Here is a 24923-nt window from a genome sequence, read left to right on the forward strand (position 1 = left end):
TAATACAATGTTCCATGTGGTGTCACTAAGAAAACAAGTACTAGGACGAGAATTGCAAGTAGGAAATAGCTTAAAAAAGGAGAGGTGAGTGTTGTGCAAAAATGAGAAATCATTGAATCATAGAATCTTTTGATTTGCAAGGTACCCTTAAAGGTCATCTAGTCCAACTCCCCTGCAATAAACAGGGACATCTACAGCTAGATCAGGTTGCTCAGAGCCAGCTCCAGCCTTACCTTGAATGCCTCCAAGGATGGAGCATCCACCACCTTGCTGGGCAGTCTGTTCCAGTGCCTCACTCACTGCTCATATTGTTAAAAAATAAAAATAAAAAACCTCTATAACCAGTCTAACTCTCACTTCTTTTATTTTGAATCTATTTCTCATTGTTCTGTCACAACAGACCCCGCAGAAGAGTCTGTCCCCTTACTTCTTATAGCCCCCTTTATGTACTGACAGACTGCTATCAGGTCTCATCAGAGCCTTCTTGTTGCGGACCCCCAAAAGTTCGAAACTGGAATCTAGTCCGTTTGCTGGCCGAGCCGCGTGGGGAGTGATGACATGACCCAATATGAGTGCATCAAAGTCTCTGTTTATTATTCATTACTTACACACATATATAGATCGTGGCGAACGTGCGTCAGCTTGTAATTGGTTGGAGCATTGCGAAAAGCCCCCTGCCTAACAATACCATGGGTCATGCATGTTTCCATACCATTCCACTGTCTTAATCTCTTCCCAGGCGAGCTACCCCCTTATCTTAACTGAAGCCTCAGTTTGTCTTCCTGCTTTGACAGCTTCAAGGTCTCATAGCCTGGGTTGTGCACATAGCACCCGAGCTCACAGCCATTATAACAAGTTAGTACTTTTCCATTTGTATCTCCTGCCAATTCTTAGGCCTGTTCTGCTCATATAACTGTTCAAGAGACCCATGACCCCCCTCAGCTGTGGAGCCATCCCTCAACACCTCTTCTCCAGGCTGAACAGACCCAGCTCTCTCAACTTATCCTTGTAGGTGAGGTATTCCATCCCTTGGATCACTTTTGTGGCCCTCCTCTGGGTGCCGTACTCCAGGTGAGGTCTCACCAGCACAGAGTAGAAGGGCAGGATCACCTTCCTCTCCCTGCTGACCACCACTTTCTTGCAGCCCAGGATACGGTTGGCTTTCAGGGCTGCAAGGGTGCACTGCTGGCTCACATGCAGTTCACCATCCACCAATACCCCAAAGTCTTTTTTGACAGGGGTTACGTAAAAGTTGCAGAGGGTATCAGTGGAGTCCTCAGGTTTTGGTTTTGACCAGGTGGTAATCTTTTCCTAATGGACATTGGAAAAAATAAAATTACTTTGTTGATGTGAAGTTGGAAGACATCCAGTAGGGACCAGGTTTGGGAAACTGTTGAGGTGACTGAATTTTCTTGAGATCTGTAGTAAAAAAGTTGAAATAATAACATGCAGCCTTTTTGTGCTGGAAGACCAGTAATAGAAATACCTACTACTTAGGAATGTAAAGAAGAAGTGGAATTAGATAGTGTTTGCAAGGATGAAACTAGGATATCTTTCAAAATCAAGTCTTAGAAGATTATGCAAAGCAAGTAATTTTCAGTTGAATCAGGTGAGGTTTCAGGCCACTGTACAATGTTGTGGTTAGACTTTACCTGGAACACTTCATGTTTTCATGGTTGTGGGACCATGGAGGGAGAGAAGCTAGTATGACAGAATGTGAGACTTCTTCATGGAAGACTAAGAGACTGTTACTTACTTGGCTTAGCAAATGGAGGACTGAAGAGCCTGTGCTGTAATCTGAATTGGTCAGAAGTGTTTTGCAGGGAATAGGAAGAGAGACGTGTATTGCTGGTATATCCCAGAATGTGAGGATTCCTGAAGAATCTTCCACTAAGCATGGCAGTGACAATCTCTACCTTTCCTATGGGATTCAGTAAATCTATGCCTAAAGCAAAATTTCGAGGCCCAAGAGCTCTTACCTGCACCTGTTGTCCTTTTTCTAGGATTTTCAAGGTCTGCCTAGACCTCTGGGATGCTGTTACATGCAGACCGATAACATTCTGTTTTTACTGCATTAATTCTTGTGGCTTACATCAGATGGCTTTATTTGGTGAAAGTAGATTAGCCACAGTGAAGTTTAGTAAGAAAGGAAACCATTTGTACTGTTTATTTTAGGTGTTTGAGACTTTGAATCACAATCGAGACATTTTTGTGCATTGAATTTAGAGTAGATTTTCCTGGATTCTTAACTTTATATGTATCCTCTTTGTCCATAGTAGGTGATAACAAATACTGGTTTTACTGTGATGTATTTGAAGCTAAGAAGAATCTCTCTGATGCAGCTTCTATGCTGTTCTTCTTTAGCAGGAGTCTGTATAGGTTGTGCTCTGGGAAAGGGATTGGGTTTGTAAATGAATGTAAGGGAGCCTTTGTTTTTGTGGTGAAAGGTAGGAGTACTAAATGCTAAAGTAAAGTAAAGTTTTGAATCTTTTTTTTTTTCTTTTTTTTTTAGGGGAACTAAAACAGTGTTTCAGTTACTCTGACTGTTATCATATGTAGAACTGTAGAGACTGTTCTGCTAAAACGCAGCTTAATATTATTTAGTCTTGTTTTGGGGCAAGCTGTCAGTCTCAGAGCGCCTTCTCGTAGTTCGGGGACTAGAAGGAGGAAGTGAATGGTACATTAATATGTAGATTCAACTAACTTTTGAGTTAAGTGCTATTAAATCATAGCACTGCTGGTATTTTAAGTAGGTAAGTCATGGTCTGATTGTGAAAAGATCCCCCTGTTCTTCGTGTGAGCGCTGTAAGTGTAATTTGTGGTTTCCTCTTGTCATCTCTATTGCTTCCCAGTACACTGAAAGCAGGAATTATACTGTCTTATCAGTTTAAACTTCAGATTTTTTCTGTGCCTATGTTTCAGTGTTAATTCCAGCTTGGAGGAAATAAAATAATAGAAATAGCTTTCCTACTCCTTTGTGTCTGCCTAATGCTAGTTTCTCCTGGAAGAAGTGAATGCTACTGAGCAAGCCAGGAGACTTCAGTGACAACCAGGGTAAAACAAACCATCTGCAAATGACAACAAAGCAATTCAGCAAAAAGTCTTTGTAGAGACATTTGACCTGGCAAATAGATTTAAGGAGCTTGCTAACCTTCCTTTCTGTAACTGAGGCATGAAGCATAATCAATTGTTTTTGAAATAGCGCAGGACCCATTCCTCTGTGCAGGTTTCAGTGGAAACACCTGCAGAAGTAGTCAGAATGTTTCTGCTGCCCAGCTCTGTATGCTGCTGACTGGCACAGTTTCTTGGGGTATGAAATTCAAACCTGTGACTATTGATGTTTTCTTGTTTACTGTTCACTTCACAGCATGCATTCACCGCCAAGTAAACAGACATAGGGGAACATGACCTCGTGTTACATTGTGCTGCTGTACTGTAATTCATTTCAAAAGACAACCAAATAATGACACCAAGACTTCAAACTTCAACTGTCTTCGGGTCATTGGGAATTTATGATTCCAGTCATCATTAATCTGTTATTCCTTCAGTATTAACAATGTGCTTGTATCAGTATTTCTTTGTTTTGTAAGTAGGCTGCTATTAAAATACATCACTGTAACATGCCTTTTTAAAAGATTTAAAACATCTTCCCTCCATGATAAAGGCACAGGACTTACTGATGCGAATGACAAAACAATTGCACAATTCAATTAATTTGTGTATAGTGTTCTTAACAATAGCTGATTGCAAAATGAGGCACCCCATGTATTGTCGTGAGTTAGAGGTATTGTTTTGGTACGTTGATTGCCTATTCATTGTGTTACTTCTCCCAGAGGATCTGGAGTTAATTACTTACCTAGTGCCTGACCACCAGTCAGGCTTACTTCGTCATGGCGGAAACATCAACAGTAATCTCAGCAGCAGAGAAATACCCTAGGACTAAAACATACAGTAGCCAGCAGATCCCAGGGAACAACGGGATTTGACTAATAAGCGAGCACTGCACATATGGGCAGAGAATTAGCTGGCACTGGCTTTTATTTGAAAGTCTCGCAGGTATTGACGTGCAGATGGACTTGGGGGTGGATGAATGCCATGATGGATGAAGGTCATGTACAGGACTCTGCTTCTAACCTTTCTTGTTTTTCTGGAACACCACACCTTAAACCCTTAATAGCATCAGTTGTTGCTTCCATTGTTTGAGGTTCAGATTTTTCATTCTATTTCCAGGCTTGTCTGGGTTCTCAGACATCTAAATAAAAACACCCGGTTTAGTATCAAAGGATTACGCATATAGATTTGCCAGTTTTGTTGTTTTAGAAGCTGATTTGCATTTGGAAATTGTGCTTGCATCCAGATTTTCCTCCACGAATAAGACGTAGATGTTGCATATTCTCTGAGAGGAAGTGTTTTTATTGCTCTTAGTGAGGTAATCATCAGACTGTGTCTCCTTTAACCCTGCATTGTAGTTATAATATTTCTGTGTCTTCAGTGTTTTTTGCTCCATTGTGAATACTATGCTCAAAGTAAATGATCAGTTTGCCTAACTAGCTGTTAGGCAAATCGCTGATAAGTGATAAGGAAGTGTATCCCTGTAAAACTTAAAAATAGCTATCACCAGAAGTAAATTTAAGAAACCCTCCATCTGCTGATTTGCCAGATTATTTTCTGTCAAAAGCTGTTTCTGTCCCATCACCTAATCTGATTCTTTTGCCAGAGCTTGACTGCTTTTTTTTGGTCTTTTTTTTCCCCTCATATCTAAGCTCACAAAGAACTCCTAATTACAGTTAATTATTTCCAGTGCAGTAGCTGAAGTTTGTGACAATATTTTATCTGAACGCTGTTAATTTTTTTTTATTTTGCCTATCTTATCTTTATTAGGCAGCAAAAGAAATCCAGTTAGCTGTTAAATTAAATGCGCTGTTGTTGTCAGTAATTTGGTGTTTGCAGTTCATGCAGGACGAGAATAAGTTGCGGTGGATTCCAAATAAAGATTGAAATGTGTGCCATGTGTGTAGCTTCAGATTCCCTCCATTCTTCCCTTCCATCGCTTAAGGGAACAAAAATCCTTGCCACCTTGAAATTATCTGGGCCCTAAGACGTGTCTGAAGAGTAATGAAGAAGCCAGGGTCTTGAGAGGGAGGAGGTAAAGTTGAAAGGGCATAGCTCAGCTGTGATAAATGGACAAAAAGCAGTCTGGAGCACTGGCCAGTGAAAGTGGAATCCTTGTCTCTTGGGGCTGTGGAAAGAACAGATGGAAAGACGTGATTTTAAGCAGAGCTAAAAATGAATCCTACATCTGCTTCTGATAAAAGAGAGAGTGGAACTCTTGTTTACTATCTAGTTATTCTTTGTCACAGAACGTCTAAGGATTTCACTCTGAAAAATGCAATTTTTGTTCAAAAATTTGAGTAGAAATCAAAGCCACCTGCAGTATTTTAGTAACTGACTCTATTGTACTTGTTTTCCACATGTAGGTAATAATTTTCTTCTCAAAAAATTCATGTTTTTTGTAACTAGATATGTGGAAGTTTCTTTATCTTTTGTTCAGTGTTGCAGTCCCACTTTCGTCAAAATTAACATCTTTTTTTAATGTATCGATGTTGCAATCTGTTCATTATTTAAGGAAGGATAGATTTTAAATGTATGTGGGTGCTACTTTAAAACAAATCTTTCTAAATTCTGAAGGTTATACTGTGTTTCCTCTAGCTATATATGTTGAAGAGTCAACTGCCTCTTATCAGCTGTCTTCTTTCTACACTTACATTGATCAGGAGATAAAGTATTCACATAGGGAGAAATAACAATCCCTAAATTGTAACTTGTTCACAATGTGTGAGTCATTTCTTATCTACGGGGTGCTCAACTTTCCCTGTTTTGGTTTAACAAACAAATAATGGAGAAAAGATCATTAAGTGTGTTCTGCCTACTGGTTGGGGGTAGGACCTAGGAAAAAACCTGAACAATGCAGAATGCAGAATAAAGCTTTGAAAATGCTACAGAGACTTTGACTAAGTGCTAAATCATGCTAGTCTTCATTTTTTTTCTCACTTTCAAGTGTATGATTAGAAATACTTCATTTCTCAGTTTGAAAATATTTTTTTCAAGCTAAAATAGCATTTTTCTCAACTTTCTAAAATTGATTAGAGGCTTTTACATGATTTCTAGTGATCTAGTATGTACGAGTAAAAAATATAAGTGAAGTCTTACTTGAATTAGGATTCTATGTGAGTTTGTTTTCTCAGAGACCATGAGAGGAGAAGCTTAAAAATTACCTTCTAACTATGACTGGAAGTTCTTTAAGTAGCATGTCTGAATTTTCCTAATATGTATTTATTTCTTTATTTGTCCTTCCAACAGGAAACAGTCCTCAAGATAGTCCTAGGAATTTCTCTCCCAGTGCCTCAGCCCACTTTTCCTTTGCAAGAAGGTAAGCGTGTGTATGCAGCATGCATTCTGCAGAAAGGAAACATTGTTGGACCCAGATATTAAATGATGATTGCAAATATGCTGTTATATCTGTCAAATCTATCACAAAGAATTATATCTGTCCCTGTTACATAAACTCCTTTAAACCTCAGTTGCTGCAAAACTTTGTTGGATGATTGATACAGTGCCTTTATACCTTTTTTAATTCAAAAAAAGGTGCCTTGTTAATGACTTTTAAATGAATCTTATTCAGAGTGTATGAAAATGCAGATGTTATCTCCTCATTTATTGGAATTTGGAGAAGTTGTAGCATACATCTGTTTTTTTAAAACTCTTTTTTAACGATGTAAGAAGTGCATAGCATGTAAGAATCCTGTCATAGAGAAGATGGAGTAGCAGTGCCTGTGTTCAGAGCCGGGCTTTGTGGGTAACAGCTAGATTGTCACCGTATATTATATCTGACCTTGGTCTTTTTCACTGTCTGGACAACTGAGACACACAGCTCTGTCGTAGGAGCATTCTGAGGGTTAATTAGTGTTAGAATTTTTGAACATATAAAGTGAATTTGAAGTAATCTATGAAGTAAATTACTATTAAATGAACCGTAAACTAAATTGATTGTGTGTCATGGGAGACTGCCTATTTGTGCCATTGTGGTTCCATATCACTTAATACCTTGTCAACTTATCTCAAATAATATATTCATTAACTCTGAGCCTGGGAGAGTAGGTAAAGTTTGTATGTTGATCCAAGAGTACAGACACAAAAAAATGAAATTGGAGTGCTGTGGTGTTCTTTGTCATTAATGCCAGGTACATAACTGTTGTATTCACGGTGAGATAACACAACTGTAGCTTTATTTCCTTTCTTTTAGGCATTCATTAAAGTTGCATACACAAAGCTCATAAAAATACACATGAAGAAATGTGTGATCTCTTCTTATATGCTGCGTATGGAAGAAAGCTTCACACATGTATTCTTTTTATTCTTATCTGAAGCAAACTTATTTTTTAAATATCAACACCTTAAAAAAGTATTTCTTTTGAATTTACTTCCTCTTGATAATGCCTTTATTGTAAAAGGAAAGATACATCTTCGCTGATTTTTGTTTGTGAACGTATTTTCAGGAAGAGTAGTTAAATCCTGAAATAGCTTAAAATGGAAAAAGCAGATGTGAAAGACGGCGTTATTTAGAAAAACAGCAGGCAGGAAGTACTTTTCCTTTCCCACCCATAATTAAAAAAAAAATCCAAATCATCCTGTTTCTCTGAACGTTAAAATTCAAGAAGAAAAATGAATTTGTCTATCAGTGTTTCAGCTGATTTTTACCACTTTTAGAGCATTGAAAGTAACAGTTTCCAAATGCAGAGTTTTACATTTTTTTCTTATGGGATTAACGCAAGAACTTTCTGTTACTTTAAAATATCTAACCCTTATGGTGGGGTTCAAAGAAACTTCCTTTAGCACTTTCCAAGGAAACTAGTTTTCTTTGGTGTTTGTAGCACAGATGTATGTTAACACTACATTTGAAAGTGTTGACATAAAAGTTTATCGAGTTGGTGTATGTATTATGGTTATTTCCATATGACCTGCATGCCCCAGGCCCCACTGCAACAAGCACAAGTGTCAACTTTCTCTGCCCAGATTTGATGCTGTGATGCAAAAGGGATAGCCTGTGCAGTGTCTGTGAGCCCCTCGGTAGCTGGCATAAATACTGCTTTTTAGAGCTTCTGGGAAGTAGGTAGATCTGTACTTGTAGTCCAGAGTATGTCAGGGTCCGGGGAAGATGCTGTAGGTACTTTCCAAGCTTTTCTCCTGTCTTCCTGGTAGTTATTTGCTTACCAGGTAGTTATCCTGCTTACTATTTTCTCTCCTTTACTTCTGGGATATTTTCTGTGGTAACCTTGTCCCTCTTCAAAGGCTTTTATGAGTGGGAATTGCTGTATGATGCAGGAATCCTGTTCAGTATAAATAATTCAATGACAATGTAGTTTTCTGTCTCGCTGCTGTGGAATATATGAGTCTTAGCCATTTTAAGTCACTTTTTCTTCCTCTTCCAACTATAAACATACCTAAATTGTGCAGCTGAGCCAAAATGAAGAGAAAGCTTTTTTTTGTAATCGCTCACTGAGCTGGATATTGCTGATTCATTTTGGGGAAAGGGTGAAAAATTAGTGAAATAAAACCAAATCAGTTTCACTAGATAATCTTTGAGGTCTTTCCAACCTTGGTGATTCTTTGATTCTGTGATAAGTTTTTTTCCAAAATTCACTCTTGTCTCTCTACTACATGTTCTCTTTTCATAATTAATGTTGTTAAGATATATTGTAATTTGTAATGGACAATATTTCAGATGCAGTTCTTGACGTATTTACACATACTCTGTTGTAGTTTGTAAATAACTGGGAGCAGAAACAAACTGCTAGAATGGAGAGGGGGAAGGCTAACAGTTACCTCAAAGGGTAGGAAAGTTCCCCCAAGAGATTCAGGGCTCCAGATATGCTGTGACTTAAGTTCTGATTTATGGAGTTGTATTTTTTGTGCAGATTGGGCTTGAGAGGTGATCTTTGTAGTGTCTGTAAAACAGAAGTTTGATTTTCCTCTCAACTCTGCCATGATCTTGTGTATTAATAAAAATAATTTTATTTTCTTATTTATGTATGTATTATTTTCCTTTTTTTTTTTTGAACATATTTGATAACAATTGTACTCCAGTCATGGGCACCGAAATGACAGGTAAATGATATCTCCTTAGAAATCAAAACATCGACTTTTCGTCGCTTTTTGGTTTGTCTCTTTGGATAATTAAGCTCCATCTTGTCTATGTGTAGCTCACCTGAAGCTGTGAAGAGTAGAATTGGCTTTAGTTATGATTTTTATTTAATCTGACTAAGCATGATTTTTCTGAGACATTTCCGTTTACTACATGTAACTGTGCACAAATTTAAGTGTTTACCAAATCATTATTTCCTAGTTATTTTAAATTAGCTTGCTAGTTTGCTGTTGTTCTCCACTGATGTCACGTAAGAAAGTGTTATCCTTACACTTAAAGCAGTGTTGTGGTTATTTTGTGGTTCAGAGCATCATGACTTGCATTTGTTCACAGGTTTTTAATTTGCTTCTCATTCATTTTCATCTGATGAACCTGAAAGTTATGAAGACTTTGTGTTTAGTTTTTGTGCACATTAGTGAGAGATCATTTCTGTGGATCCGTTCATTCACTTTCTAATTGTTTCATCTCATAGATTTGGGCTAGAAAAATGCTTTAGGAAGTCCGTAAGCCTCAATCATCTTTGCTGAAAGCTTGTTTATTGTGGTCCCTTGTGAATATGTTTACTTTCTATTAAAAAACTTGTCTGCATCATGCTTTTGGAATGCAGTTTTTCACAATAACACTTCATAGATGTTTCTATGTACTGCAGTGTTCATTTGACTAAACTCAGTTTTCACAACAGGACTGATGGTCGCCGCTGGTCTTTGGCTTCCCTCCCTTCTTCTGGTTATGGTACAAATACACCCAGCTCAACTGTTTCTGTGAGTATTCACTTTGCTATGCAGATACATTTTCATTACCTACCTTATATTCTTAAATTAAGCAGAGGTTACTTGTTTTAGGAAAAGGCAGCATAGGACTTTTGTGTGTTGTTTCTTTCTCCCTTGCTAGCATAAAGAGAAATACCCTACAACATGATTGACTTGTATCCTAGGCTAGTCTGCTGTATTGAGATGAGATGAATCACAGGTTTGCTTGTCTTTTTCTTTGACCATAGTGAAATTTCAGTACGTGATATTAAATGATATATTTAGCTCTTCAGGTGACTACAATTATAACAGAATAGGATACATAATAGGATAAACATGATAGCGTAAATTGTTAGTTTTTGCATGTTAGATAAGTCCTCTTGAACTGATATCCTGTCACACACCCGTCTGTGAAGCATGTGCCATCTGACTTTTGAAGTGCACCATGGCAGTGCATGTGATTCTTCTCCAGTACTAGGGTTACGAGCTGGCAAGTGGCTGAAGTACAAGTCTGTACTTTACCACATCACACACACCTCTGTACTCAAGGGGAAGCACTGAGTAATGTTAAAACCTGCATTTGTTGCGATAGCCAGACCTAAGAAACTGCTAAGATACAGCTCGAGGAGAAAGCCTGCTTTGGAAATAGCAAATAGTGGACATCTTGACAGATACATCTTTTGTAGTAGAGGGCCTGGTCCTTACAGATGGAGCTAGGGCTCTTCAAAAGTTGGTAATTTTGGATCTTTAGCCTTGTTTTGCACCCATAGCACTGCAACATTAAGGAAAGTACTGCATAATGTGTGGTACATACTACTGGACACCTAGTGTCTGTTTTTTTTTAAATGTTTATTTTAGAATTTAAGTAAACCTCCTGGGTATATTTTACTTCTCTTGTGAAGTAGTGGAATTCCACATCCTGAGCACTGATAAAACTTGACCATTTTACACTATGGTCAACTCTGTCCACAAAAGCTTTTGGAAAGCGGAATCAATTCCATTCCTTACTGACTTAAAAAAGTTGGAGGATTTTATGTATATAAGACACTCTGAAAGTAATGCTTCCTTATTTATTTCCATGGGAACTACAACAGATACAAAGAGCACAATAAGACTATCTGAGCAAATTCTCATCTACAAAATGTTTTTCAATACAGTCAGCACCATGAGCTATGCATTTTCACCAGCAGTGAACAAGAGCCTGCATGCCACTTGTAAAAATAGACTCCAGCAGAGGCGACCCACTATCACTGTCACCACTGCTGAAGCGCACCACCCACTGCCTCACGGTGCTTACATCCTCTGGTTGGTCTCCATAAATGTTCAGCAAGTGTCAGTGAATGACAGTGGGTGCAATTATTTCCTCATACAGTGACACACCCTTGCTTAATGCATTCTTCCATCTCAAATGCCATTCTGTCAAACTGCCCCTCTGCTGCCATTTGTCACACAACAATGAAATAAAATGGAGTATTGGTGGAAAGGTTATATCTCTACTGCCATATCACTATAATCAGATGCCTCCAATGTTGTGGGCTAACATAATAAGGTATGAGGCATTACTTTTGGAGCAGCCTTTGCATATTTTGAACTGCTTCTCAGCAGTGCTCATTTTTGACCTCTGAGCTAGATCGAGTCTTTGCCAAGTAGATGCTTTATTTCATATTGTCTCTAACCACTTTCCCTTGTGCATACTTGTACACCTCTTCTTGACCCTAGAGCAGATATGCTATGCTTTTCACTTAAAATATATTGATGTAAACGAGGTTGTCAGATAATAAATTGCTCTAGCAACCTCATCATTGTTAGAAGTAAGAAACTTTTGCTAGAGAAGAAATGAAAAGCTGTATCAGCAATGTTTCAAAACACAGTTCTAATTTTCCATCAGTAGGTGTAGCTTTATTCCGTGCTAGCTTCCATTTTAGAACTGTATTTCAGAGTGTTTTGCTGCTTTCTTTACTCCATTTAAATTTACTGTATGGATGTGCTGAAACACAAAACAGTTTTTACATCATATTTGCATTTCTTTTGGAAAAAAGCAGCACTCTCATTTATGGAGTTATGTATCTTAACCTTTGTCATATTATTTTTGAGTTCTCCCTTTATATTCTTTGACATGACCACATCTTATAAATACTAAAATAGATTTGTGGCACTGAACAAACAGTTTCTAACCTGTGTAAGTGAATCTGTTTTCTAATAAGATGAAATTTTGTTGAAGAAAGCGGCAGCATAGAATTGATGCCCCGTATTTCCTTTCTTTGTGAAGTTTTGTTGTTTTTTTTCTTTTAAGAGTCCTCTGCTGTTGATGAACCCTGCAAAAGCATTGAGGCAACCTCTCAATTTTACATCTAGCCACTTTTTCTTTGCTTGTTACTGGGGAAGTTTTTTCTGTTTCTACCCATTGGATGACGTACTTGAATTGGAAAATGAAAACTCCCCATCTAATTGATGTCATGTATGTTTTCAGGATCTGAAGCGGCTAGCACTGTGCAGCCTCCCTCTCTGTGTTTTTCCAGACTCATAAAGACAGTGACAGATCACTTCATAAACGGTAGTCTTAAGTATACGTACAGAGTGCTTAGTTTTCAGTGCAGGAGAAATAAGACACACCTTAATTAATCCAGAGATTTATTAACTGGAAACCAGAAGTAGTTTTTGCACAACACAGTAGAGCACAACTTTCATCTTTTCACTTTGACTGAAAGTCGAAGCAGGGACAGAAGGGCCGATAGTAACCCTCCCATGAGTATGCTCAGGTGAACGCAGCACACCACCTCCTGTTAGCCTGTTTCTGTGGCTTGGTGATGTGGTTTTTGTTGGGTTTTTGTGTGCATGTGTGTGTCTGTGTGTATTGGATGTGGAAGTACCACTGTCATGGAATTTCAGGGGTTTCATGCTGCAGATCCAAAAGCAAAGCAGAAAGCAAATGAAAATATCTCCTGCTAAGATTGTTGAATTGAAAATGAACTACTGGTGTGTTGTATTCTAGGAAAAAAAGTTGAAACAGATCTTTCCAGTTAAAACATGTTAAGGTGACTGTGTGTCTTTTAGGAGAGGAGGCCTATAGGAGGTAAAAAATGTGAAAACATTTGGTTACCTTTTTTTTTTCCAGTACCCTACTCTTTGTAAATCATTTGTTTGGGGAGATAGACTAGGGAGATTGAGAAGGAAATTTTTGCGATGACATTAGCTGATATTGGCTGCAGATTTGTATTTCTGTATTTGAAGAACCGTTTGCCTTGTAGTGGTGCACTCATTTTTAATAAATATGTTAAATCCTATGTAAGTTTTGACTGAACTATTCTAGAATGCCAGGAGGAGTTTTTTTCTTTGTAGAATTCTGCTATGAGAACTCTGATTTGTGCAGAGGTCAGAATTCAGACCTCCAAGAGAGTGCACTCTGGTGCATGGTTTTGGTGAAGCTGGAAGTCCTTAGGAAAATAAAGATCTTCCGCTAACATGTCATCTTACATGTGGAAAAACATGGTGTAGATTATTGCTTTTTTGATGTGCCTAGAATCCCACAAGATGCAAAGGATATTTATTCTTTAGAAATATGTGTATGTGACAGTCTGTATTGGGAAATGTCATTGTTCTTTTAAGTTAATGAGGGTGGCTGTAGAATTAATCATGAGGTTAATTGCAGCTAGCTGCCACAGTGTGAGATACGAAAGAGGGTAGTCTGTACTGTGTACTAAATTATGCATAGAAACATGTTACAGCTGAAATTCATAACTGAGTTACTGTGGCTTGACAGGTTACTCCCTGTCAAATAAGCTCTGGTAAATTCTTGGTTTACACTCTTTTTAGCCTGCAGCAAAGCAAGATAATGTAGTCCTGCTATCTTAAACTTGTTCTCATGTGTTGAAGCCTTCCCATATACACCAGTCTTATGAGAGTTAACTTTTTCCATCAGTTTTTTTTTCTTTTTTTCTTCCAAGAGATGACTTCATGAGATCTAGTGTGATAAGTAATATTTTCTGTAGTTCTTAGAATTCGGATTTGTTCAGCTTTTACCACTCACATTACCAGGTAATTATGAAGAATGTCTTGTTCCTATCCTTAACAGCCTGGGTGTTACTGGCTGACTTTAGTAATGCATGGAAATGTCAATCCAGTATGGAAGCTTATTGAGTTCTCTCACTTCGAGCGGAATAGCAAAGATGCCCTTTGCTACAGATGGAAAGGCCCCTGTGTAGGCCTTTAATAAAAGAGCAACCAGGCAAGAGTCTTGATGTCTTATATGACATCAAGAAGAACAGTAGTTTGCATGAGAAGATGGACGTAGAGAAAAATCTTACGCTGAAAAAGCCGTCTGGGGGCTGACGAGTGCCAGAAAGAAGTTGAAGCTTTTGGAATTTATCCCCTCCACAGTTAAAATAAAAGTAATGTCTACATGATACCAGGCAGCTTTCTAGTGTCACAGTCACATCAGTGGGGATATTGAGTGCACCCTTGGCAAGTTTGTGGATGACGCCTTGCTGTGTGATGCAATCAACACACATGAGGGAAAGGATGCCATCCAGGGAGACCTAGACTGATTAAGCCTGTCATGTGAGCCCAGGTGAACATCATGGGTTCAACAGGGCCAAGTGCAAAGTTTTGCACCTGAGTCACAGCAGCCCCCACTATCAGTACAAGCTGGAGGATGAAAGGATGGAGCACAGCCCTGCCAAGAAGGACTTGGGGATATTGGTGGATAGTGAGCTGGATGTGAGCCAGGAATGTGCCCTCGCAGCCCAGAAAGCCAACCGGATCCTGGTCTGCATCAAAAGAGGCATGGCCAGCAGGTTGAGGGAGGTGATCCTGCCCCTCTGCTCTTGCACTCATCACACCTCACCTGGAGTACTGTGTACAAATGTGGAGACCTCAGTACAGGAGAGACATGGACCTGCTGGAGCACGTCCAGAGGAGGGCCACAAAAATGATCCAAGAGATGGAATACCTCCCCTGTGAGGATAGGCTAAGATGTGTGGGACTGTTCAGCCTGGAGAAGAGAAGTCTGTGAGGAGATCTGATAGCAACCTTTCAATTTCTAAAGGGGAGCAATAAGAAATAAGGAGATATTAGTGGGGTCTGTGGTGATGGGACAAGGGGAAATGGTTTCAAACAAACAAACAGAAAACAGGGAGATTTAGACCGGATATAAGCAAAAAGTTTTTTACAGTGGTGAGGCACTGGAACTGGTTTCCCAGAGAGGTGGTGGATGCCCTGTCCCTGTAGGCATTCAAGATCAGACTAGTAACAGCACCAATCTCATAGCTGTCTGTATTTTCCATTTTTAAATGAAGGGGATAGTTTGAATGTAGTCCCTTTCATTTCTGTCAACCATAAAACTGATCTTGGTAACTGTTTTATTCTTTCATATCATCTTAAAAGTACAGGTTTTTATAGGAAAATAGCACGTTAATTTTTTCACCAAGAATTTAGACTACTTTTCTCCAAACTTTGATAATCTTAATTGTAGATAATGAAATAATTTATGTGTACAGAATTGAAATTCGTATTGTGGCAATAAGTTGTACTCCACAGCTAACACACTTATTCTGGCTTATTCAAATAATTAATTTTCAGCAGACTCCACTTAAAATATTCTCTAAGTACTGTTGTGTATTACTGACACCAGATGTCTGTGCCTTAGAAAGACAAAATGTGAACTTCTGAAATGCGATGATGCGTTTTTCTGAGACTGAAGTAGTTTTTATATTTAAACTATATTTAGCTCAGTAAGTTGAGACTAATTATTTTTGTTCTTCGTTAACTTGGTAGTTAAGCACAGGAAACAGTAGCTATAATTTTTATTTTAAATGATCTCATTCATGAGCAGAGAATATGATCTTGAAAATGCTTTTTCACTGATAGAAGTTTGTGTTCTGCTTTTCTTTTCCAGTCATCTTGTTCATCACAAGAGAAACTACACCAGTTACCATACCAGCCAACACCTGATGAACTACATTTTTTATCTAAACATTTCTGTACCACTGAAAGCATTGCAAGCGATAACAGATGCAGGACCACGGCAATGCGCCCTCGCTCCAGAAGTCTCAGGTGGGTTTGTCCATCAGGTGAAAGGGGTTGAATCTTAATTTATGTACTCTAGAACATTGTGGTTTTGTGTATTGGGAGCATTCTTTATTTTCCTAATTGCTGAAGCATGATACAAGAGGTAAGAATCTGTGCCTGAACTATTAATAATCCTTTTTAAATTTTTATTTCTATGTTCAGCAGTGTAAGATAAGGCTTAAAACTTAACCTCTTCTAATGAGCTACGCCTTACTGATTTGACTTCTAGAGTTCAAGTTGTTTAAATAATATTGTCCTTTTCTTGCAAAAGTAATTTGAAATGCATTTATATCCTAGAAGTGTCTGAAAAGAACGGTGGTGAAGAATAAATGGGCAGGGAGTTGGGGTGGAAGCATTCATTAATTCATTAGTTTTCTTTAATAAACTGTAGTTTCTTGTTTCCCAGAGTTGACCTCTAGAGTTTTCTTCGCAGTGCCATTTGTGTGAGATGCATTTCACTGAAGATCATATTTCTTATTGTTCTTTCTTGCTCTTTTAGAGAGCTGAAAGCCATTTCTTTTCCTCATGTAAGAAATGCATTTCAAGAAACTCTATGTACATGTTAAGATAAAAACACTCCTAGAGGAGGACATTGCCTTCTTGGGATCTTATTGTACATCTTTTACACCGCACTTGGGTGGGCTGGCATCTGGAAAGTCAGATGGACATTTTTAAAAATGAGGTTTATGACAATGAAAAGGAGTTTGCTTGGTTAGCCAGTGCCATGGGTGCCTTTTATAGATGGTTTTCCTGCAAGTTTCATGCTTTTTTTCCTTCTTCCAGGCACAGTGTCTGTGGCGTGGAACCTGTGCGTGTTACAGCATTACTTGTAGAAGTGGCAGCCTTTACCTGCCAGTTAGATTGGAAATAATAGTTTTGACTTTTTTTCATGATCTCAGTTTAAAAATGTGTACTCATATGTGGGTATATATGTATGTATATGAACTCCTCACAAAGTGCTGAATGTCTTCACTTGCAGCTAATGGAGTTCTTGGTCAGGTTTTGCTATTTTGGTTGTATATGACCTTCAGAAGGGCAGATGTAGTCACACATATAATCATCTGTTAAGTATATGTCTTGTCCTTCTGAGAAAAAAACATAATGTCATGAGTGCTGCAAAAGTTCCTGTGTGCTGAACTGCAGTTAAAAACTAAGAAAATAGCATGTTTGGTAGTCAGATGTCAAGCATGTGATAAAATTTTTGAGGCCTGGTGAGAAATAACAGAAAAGAGTCAAGCATGCCACTGATTAGAGATTGTACACGCCTGGTAAAGTGTTTGCTGATTTCTTAGTGCAAATAAGCTGTACAAAAAAATAACTGCTAATTCTAGCTCATGCTGAGACAAGTATAAAGAAATAATTTGCTTTGTTTGCAGTCCCGGACGTTCTCCTGCCTGCTGTGACAATGAGATAATTATGATGAACCATGTCTACAAGGAAAGGTTCCCAAAGGTAATGAATTACTTTTAAGATACACAGTATCTAAATTGATAGGCAACATAGGTTTTAAGTAAATTATGTTTTTGTTATGGAAACTAATGATCCAAGCCTGTAATGGCTTTCACAAAGCATCACCAAGTTCGTATTACACAGATAAGAGCACAATAAAGAAAATCCCTGCTGAGAACTGGACATTCATTTGACAAAGCTGCTGAACTGGTTTTGAAATTAATCATGCTGGTAATATATTCTGCTGATTGGAAAGAAACAATAACGTTCACTTTCAATAGGTGGTTTATACTTGGAGTTAGAGTATACTGAATTAGTAAACAAGACCAATTTTTGTTGCTCAGACTTGTGCAGAATCTGTTGATAAACCTGCAAAGTGCTGTACCATTTCTGTCTTTTCCTGGACAGTTGTCTTATATGCTTTTTCAGTGGTGAAGATCAGCATGAAGTTGTCATGAGTTTGATTCTGAGATACCAGCTCGGGAAATATTTCTGTCTTATCCAGAAATCTCAGACAAATACGATTTCTCCAGTGCCACATGTTGCCAGGAGCACTGTGCTCTCAGTTGATCCTAGAATTTACATGGTTCCTGGAAAATAAAATACAAGTTAAACTTATAGAGTTCCCTGATGTGCCTAAAAGTAGTAGTTAAAGGAAATATTCGTATTTCCTTATATGAATTTATTTTTATAAAAGTCTGAAGGTATTTGTAGAGAGACTGAGCAGCAATCAGTAGTGTGAAATGAACCACTCATTCAGTGGATGAGTTACAAATTAAAAGGAGTGAGATTATTTTTTAATAATGACAGTACTGTAATATCTTCAGTATTTTTACAGATCTTCTATACTGTGAGAAACAAGACAGTTGATTCTATAAAGCAGGTATATCATGCGTGCAGCAAACGTGTCTTCCAGGAACTATGAGCCTTTGTTCTTTTTTAAGTCAGTTAAAGTACTTTCAAACTCAGTCTATTGAAATGTGTTTGTGGTGTAACCTGTTCAAAAAGAAGGAAAGTAATCTGGTGTGTAGCGTCTGCAGTTTAGCAGAACGTACAAAGACCTCCGTAAGTTCTCACTGCTTTTATTTTGCCTTGGCCTTAGTTTTACAGTCATGAGTGTATTTTAATTATGTTGGTGAGTGAGCATCACAAGATCACTGCTTATTGCTGGTGGCAAACAAAATGTACGATCTGCATAATATCTGTACTGGTAATTGGGGGTATGTCGTCTATCACTCTGTCTATTTGCTTGCTTTTTTCTTGAGTCATTTCGTGTATTAAACCTTGGTAACTTCTTAGGTACTGCAGAAATGTTGTTAAACCCAAAGTAATTGTTAAAGTTGTGAGGCTGACTTTAATATATCATGTATACATTTGTATATAGGCCACAGCCCAGATGGAAGAAAGGCTGCAGGACATTATAACAAATCATTCTCCAGAAAACGTCCTTCCGCTGGCAGATGGTGTACTCAGTTTTACCCACCATCAGATCACAGAACTGGCTCGAGATTGTTTGGATAAATCCCACCAGGGCCTCATCACATCTCGATACTTCCTTGAATTACAACAGAAATTAGACAAGTTGCTACAGGAGGTATGAGCTGTTACGTTCGGTAGTAAAATCATTAAAATATGTTTGCAGTTTGAAATAATTATGACTGTTGCACTCAAATAATTTGTCAAAGAGATATTCATGGCAATTTTAGTCTACATAATGACCACTACAAGGACCAAAAGACTTTCCTAATGTAGTCTGTGATAAGTAGGTTGTAAAGATTCAGAAACAACAGCGTTTTGTCATGCAGTGCAAATTATAAATTGCTTAAGAACTGTGTGCATAAGACCTAAGTGAGGAAGCTTGCTATTCCATTTGCTGTGGATAAATGAGGAAATGTGTACCGTTTCCACTCTTTCCACTTTATCAACCTTACTAATTGCCTGCTGTGTTGACAAAGGAGGCAACAGCCCTTATGCTTCCATTAGTTGGAGGTTATTATTTAATTATTTAAATATTTCCCTCCTTCATAATTAAAGTGTTTGTTAGCAGAAATTCAGTTCTGAAAGCATTGAAACTTGCACAGAATAGTCTGGTAAATTAATTAACAAAAGCATGAAACTTATTAACGAGATGTGTTACGCCATAAGTCAATACACTTTGCATATACACCATTTTTAAAACAAATGAGAATACTAAATGGTATAACTGTTCATGTGAGACTTGATAGTATATTGGGAACAAAAGTTACTGTGATGGACCAGCAGATTTGATAGACTTGAAATTTTCCCAATTATATGTTCAAGTATTGTGCCTTGTTAATTTAAATAGTCACTTCTGTTTTCTTTTGAATGAAAGAGCAATCTCTAAAGGTTTTGATTGTTTTTGTTTTCATTGTTTTTTTTCCTGTGCTGATTTTTTGATTAACTTCTATTCAGCTTCTACTTAAATTAATTTCTGCTACTGTATTCTGAACTTCTTTTCATAAAGCAGTGCAAAAGTTAAGGCATCACTGAAGTATGTCTGGATTATTGAAGCCTCGTCCTTTAAGCAGGGGAAATAAGAACCTCTCAACAATGTAATTCAACAGTAGGAAAGCCTGCTTTTTTCTTCAGCTCAGCTGCAGGCACTCTGTTGTGATTTGGATTCATGTGTCACGTTTGTTGTCAATAACCAGCTGTGATGTTCAGTAGAAAGCTGCATCTCCTACTGCTACTTGGCACCTTATGATTACTGTGTATAACCAGAGGAAGATTCTTTCAGTGCTTGAGTAGTTTGATTCATCTCACACCTTTGTAAATCTAAGGTTGAGGTTAAGAGTTTGGTGTCCTTTCCTGCTTCATCCTTCTTTAACATAGTATATGATGAATCTTTTGTTCAGGTATACAACTGAGTGTTCACAAAACTATACGAAGTTGCTTTTAATTCTCCTGGTGGTCAAAACAGGCAGGCATTTTGTTTACAAGAGAGTTCTCTTTGGGCTTGGTTGGTAGTGTGCAGAATACAAATGCTTATGTCTGATTAAGGTAGTTCTGAAACCCGTTACAGAATGCTAGATGATGTTTGTGCTTTTTTTTTTTCTTAAGCTTTTTAAACCTCACAGATGTGTTTATTTTTCAGCTACTTAGTATGTTTTTAAATTACATTGCTGAAAGCAGCATGTAGCATCATATCTTTGCAGGATTTTTAACTACAAAAACAAATTGTGTTCTATTTTATACGAAAAGCAGTTAGTTGTCCATACTAATCTCTTTTAAAATGCTAGTTTCTTAGTTTTGTTTCAGTCCTCTTGGTGATTTTGTACAAACAAAAGATGAGGAAAAACTTCATTTTAGAATATTCAGAACAAAGGAATACTTTGTGTATTTGGAGGGCTAACAGTACGTTTTAGTGAGGAGGAGGACCATACAGCCTCTCTGAGTTCATTAGCATCCTTGTTTGTACCTTTTGTTCTTAAAGGAGAAAATTTAAAAGAAATTTAAAATGTAGTTTAGTCCCTTGTACAAATATTTTTAAACCTTCCAGAATTTTCTCTGTATTCTTTTGTAACAGTTTATGCTCTTTGTAATCACATCCATAGAAGTCGATTGGTCATTGTCTTTCTGCTTGTACCTGTATGTGGCCTCCCTCTGCAGGAATTAGTGTAGACTCTGTAGATATGGTACATTGTTACTTGACTAGGAATTGTGAGCGTAGGAAGTTATGACCAATTTGACATGAATGTTGCTTAGGTTCATGAATGTTACTTGTTTGATTTTTCATCTCTTCCTAAAGCTGTTAGTAAACGGGCAGACAAACGTACGTATATGTGTTGTATTGAATCATAGTCCTTCATGTGAAACTAATATTATGTAATATTATGTGATTTTTTAAAAAAATAAAAAAAGCAGAAATCATGTCCATTTTGGACAGCTTAACTTAGTTGTTACAGTGTTAGAATTGTACAAATGTATTACTTCAATATGGTATTTTATAATCTTGATATTCTTGCTATTTCTACTATTGTCTTGAAAATGATGTACTGTTGCCTCAAGTTCATGTTTCAAAGCCTGCAATGCACAACAATCAGGAGTTGTGCATTGGATGCAGTTTGTTTCATTGTCCCCTTGTGTTCATGTTCTAGGCCCAGGAGCGATCAGAGAGTGAAGAACTGGCGTATATCAAGCAACTAGTTAGAAAAATCCTCATAGTCATTGCTCGTCCTGCTCGTTTACTGGAATGCCTGGTAAGGTGATGCTATTATATCTAGATTTTCTTACTTGCTACTATGGGAACTTTCCTGCATTAGTATTCAATTTCTTTTACAGTAGTTTTCTCTACTGTCAAACAACTGGGCAAGGCTTCATTGTTGGTGGGATCTTTTTTACTTCTATTTCAGAAACAAGATACTAGTGGAGACCTCCTGCAGTTGTGTTTGGTTCCCTACTATTGCAAATGCTTTGTTATTAAATCCATTTCATAAATTTAGGAAGCTCCAGTTTAAAATGAGTTTCTTTTTTCTGCTGTTTTGTTCGACTTCATTACTCTCTTGGGAAGATATTTCTAGAATCATAATTGGTTGTTGATTTTCCCATTCTTCTTCTTCTTCTTGTAAGCTGTGTAATTTTGTTGTACTGAACAGTTGCCAGGGCTATATGCAGCTTGCAGTCCACTCTGCAGTACCATCTCTGAGGGGAATGGTTAGGGTATCTGGAGATACAGTTAGCCTTAGTTATTCTGAGAAGAAACAAAGGAGTTACTTATGTGTGAGCGTAGCATGGGTGTTGCTGTACTGGGCTAGCTTGTGTCAGGCCACTTAGGAATGTTTCTGCATCACTTGACCCTGCTGTAAGAGCTGGGGATGCTCAGGTGCAGGAAGTTGTTCTTACAGACAGAGCCGGTGTGCTTCAGTTGTTCAGTGGAAGTAATAAATGCTCGCAGAACACAGTGTGCTCAAGAGGATAGTGTAGACACCCAAATACCATTTAAGAGCCAGCCTGAGTCCAACAGGCTTGGCAGGGAGCCTGAGCTGACTTTGTTGAGCTGCTGTGCTTGCCAATACCAGGATCGTGGTGTTGACGCTGCAAGCAGCTATTTGAGGCTGGCAAAGCTCTGTGTATGTGGGAGCCGCTAACCTGCTGCTAGACTCAAGTTATGCCTGAAAGTGTCATAACTGCGTTTGCATGCCACTGAATCTGAACTAGTCAGTCTTTCCAACCTGATTTTGGCTCTGTGCTGTGTTTCTTCATTTGCGGCACAGTTAATCCACAACGTAGATTGTTCTGTCTGCTGTGGGCATTTTGAGAGATGACCGTTTTGTTTTGGAAACACCAAGTCTCAGTGTTCCCAGTTGCAATTTGTTCATGAGTTGTAGTTCAGCAGGAATCTAAAATATGGTATGTGCTCTGAAGCAGCATAAATGATGTGAAAATAATGACAAGTTCTACAGAAGAGGATGCGTTAGTAGAGATTGAATCCAGGCTCGCATTGTGTCTTCACTGCGTCCCCTGAAATGTTAATTCAGCTATATCTGGAGTGATCTTCCTTGTTCCTTTCTCACAGTTCACATAATCTCCAGCCCTTCACACAGTTTCTGATATGATGACTTGTTTCTCCCCAGTCCATGACTTCTTTATTGCATGCTCAAAACTGCTCTTAAGTACATGCTGTGGGCTGACGGAGGCTTCTTTGTAGCACTTCATCCTCTCCTCATATGCTCTCTCTCCCATCCACTCCTTTTCTTAGTCTTATCTTTTAATTTGGGTTCTTTCCTGGTGACCCCTTTGGCTCCTAGTTCATTCTCTGTAAATGCTAATTTTATAGCTAGCAAGTCCAAATCTACATTCCCTTAGCTTATGACTTCAGGATTTTGTTCCAGCCTATCACAGTTGAACTGGGACTGCTGTACATTCTGTATTTCTCCCTTTGCTGAGCCCAGTGATGTGAGTGGACGGACAGTATTTTTCATTTCTCTCAGGAAATGAAATTGTGCTCCCAGTTTTAGTGCTTAGTTGCTTCCAGCTGTATAGATTTTCAGAGCAGCAATGGCAGAGAAAGCTGGCACAGCTTCTTTGGAGTGTTCTTGCTTGGAGTCTGTAGGAAATTTAAGCTGGAACATAACTCTCCAAACAGTATGTTTCTTCAGAGGCAAGTGGCTTGAAAAAATCCAGGCAGACTATCACAGAACCCACACTTTTTACCCAAGATGTTAACCCTACCAGTTAAAAGTCAGTGGAATCATTTAATCTTGCGAAAACAACATTGTTGCTTTTCCGTAGCTTCTCTCTGGAAACTTTTAAATAATATTGGCTGATATTTCAAAAAGTCTGTCTGAAATACATACTAGATATGGCAGTTTCAGCCTCTGTAAGAACTCCCATAGAATTACTGGAAATAAATCAACACTTCCATCAGGAGAAGTTTCATATTCTGTATAGCAAAGTAATCAGTTTTCTTCCAGCTTTTTAGCTAGGTTTTTGCTGAGGTGTTGGTGGTATGTGGGTTCCTGTTTGTATTTACATGTTAATCATATGAGTAAAGGTTTCTTTAGCTTCATATGCCAGGAGCTACTGCCAAATCTTGATAGATTTTCTCCATTTGCAGTTGCTTCAGTACATGAAGAATAAAAGACAAAAGTTAGAAGTCAAGATGAGGAAATAAATTTCTTATTTCTAGTATTTACATGTGTGTATGCATGTATACATGCTTGTGTGCATTATATGTTCTATAATGTTCAATAATACTATATAATCATATATAATATTATATATTATATATGCATTAAAGGTATCTATTTTGAAATTAACTTGATGTATTACCAAATGGTGAATATGTATACTGCTGCTGCTGTTCAGGAGAAGATAGTAAAGTCTGGGCACGTCTGCTCACATTGTTGTTCTTCAGTACCAAGGAGTAACATATAAAAGATTCAGCTGTAGACAATGTGTCAGATGGGAAGAGTAAGGCTAAAACAGCATGTAACACCTCCTTATACAATCCAGATTTCTGGGCAGGTTGGCAGTCTCCAAAGATGTTGAGCTAAATAATAGGTAAGCTGGAGATAAAAAAAAGATCTCAAAAAATCTGGTTGATTTCATCAGTGTTTCATGACAGTGCATTTGGTTTATGTGGCAGCGTTTTTGGTAGCTAGAATAGCCTCTGTGAGCAGAACCCAGCACTGCCCCGTGTCAGAGCAGAGCTGGAATAGTGAAGGTGTAGAGTAAATAAGTATACAGATGTTATACAGTACACAGAGAAGTTAGGCTGGGTAAGATTACTGCGTTAGAAAAGATAATCAGGTATAAATGAAAGGTGCTCACTGGTGTTGTAGGCTCACAAAAACTCCACAAGGAGCGATCCCCAGGAAGAGATCCTTCCCCAGTGGCAGTCAGCCCTTAAATGTGGTCTAGGAGAGGTGCAGCCAGGCTCCACCCCTTCTGGTTACACAGCAGAATTGCCTTCACCTGTGCTCCCGCAGCTGACT

At 38.2% G+C, this 24923-nt stretch overlaps 1 protein-coding gene across 21 annotated transcripts in view; it reads left to right on the forward strand.

The window, feature by feature from the left end:
- Window positions 1-24923, forward strand: part of MAST4 (microtubule associated serine/threonine kinase family member 4) — a 288003-nt gene that overhangs the window by 219826 nt on the left and 43254 nt on the right. For 16 of the 21 annotated variants that reach the window (XM_015277617.4, XM_015277619.4, XM_015277621.3 and 13 more), the window contains 7 exons: window positions 6361-6430; window positions 9145-9165; window positions 9885-9963; window positions 15845-16002; window positions 17394-17469; window positions 18851-19060; window positions 21585-21686. In XM_015277617.4, coding sequence (XP_015133103.2) covers window positions 6361-6430; window positions 9145-9165; window positions 9885-9963; window positions 15845-16002; window positions 17394-17469; window positions 18851-19060; window positions 21585-21686 — 716 coding nt within the window. The remainder of the gene's footprint in view (window positions 1-6360; window positions 6431-9144; window positions 9166-9884; window positions 9964-15844; window positions 16003-17393; window positions 17470-18850; window positions 19061-21584; window positions 21687-24923) is intronic. The other 5 variants (XM_015277618.4, XM_015277620.4, XM_046905683.1 and 2 more) reach the window with 1 other exon arrangement.

This window comes from Gallus gallus, chromosome Z (genome assembly GCF_016699485.2).
Source record: "Gallus gallus isolate bGalGal1 chromosome Z, bGalGal1.mat.broiler.GRCg7b, whole genome shotgun sequence".
Classification (NCBI taxonomy): Eukaryota; Metazoa; Chordata; class Aves; order Galliformes; family Phasianidae; genus Gallus; species Gallus gallus.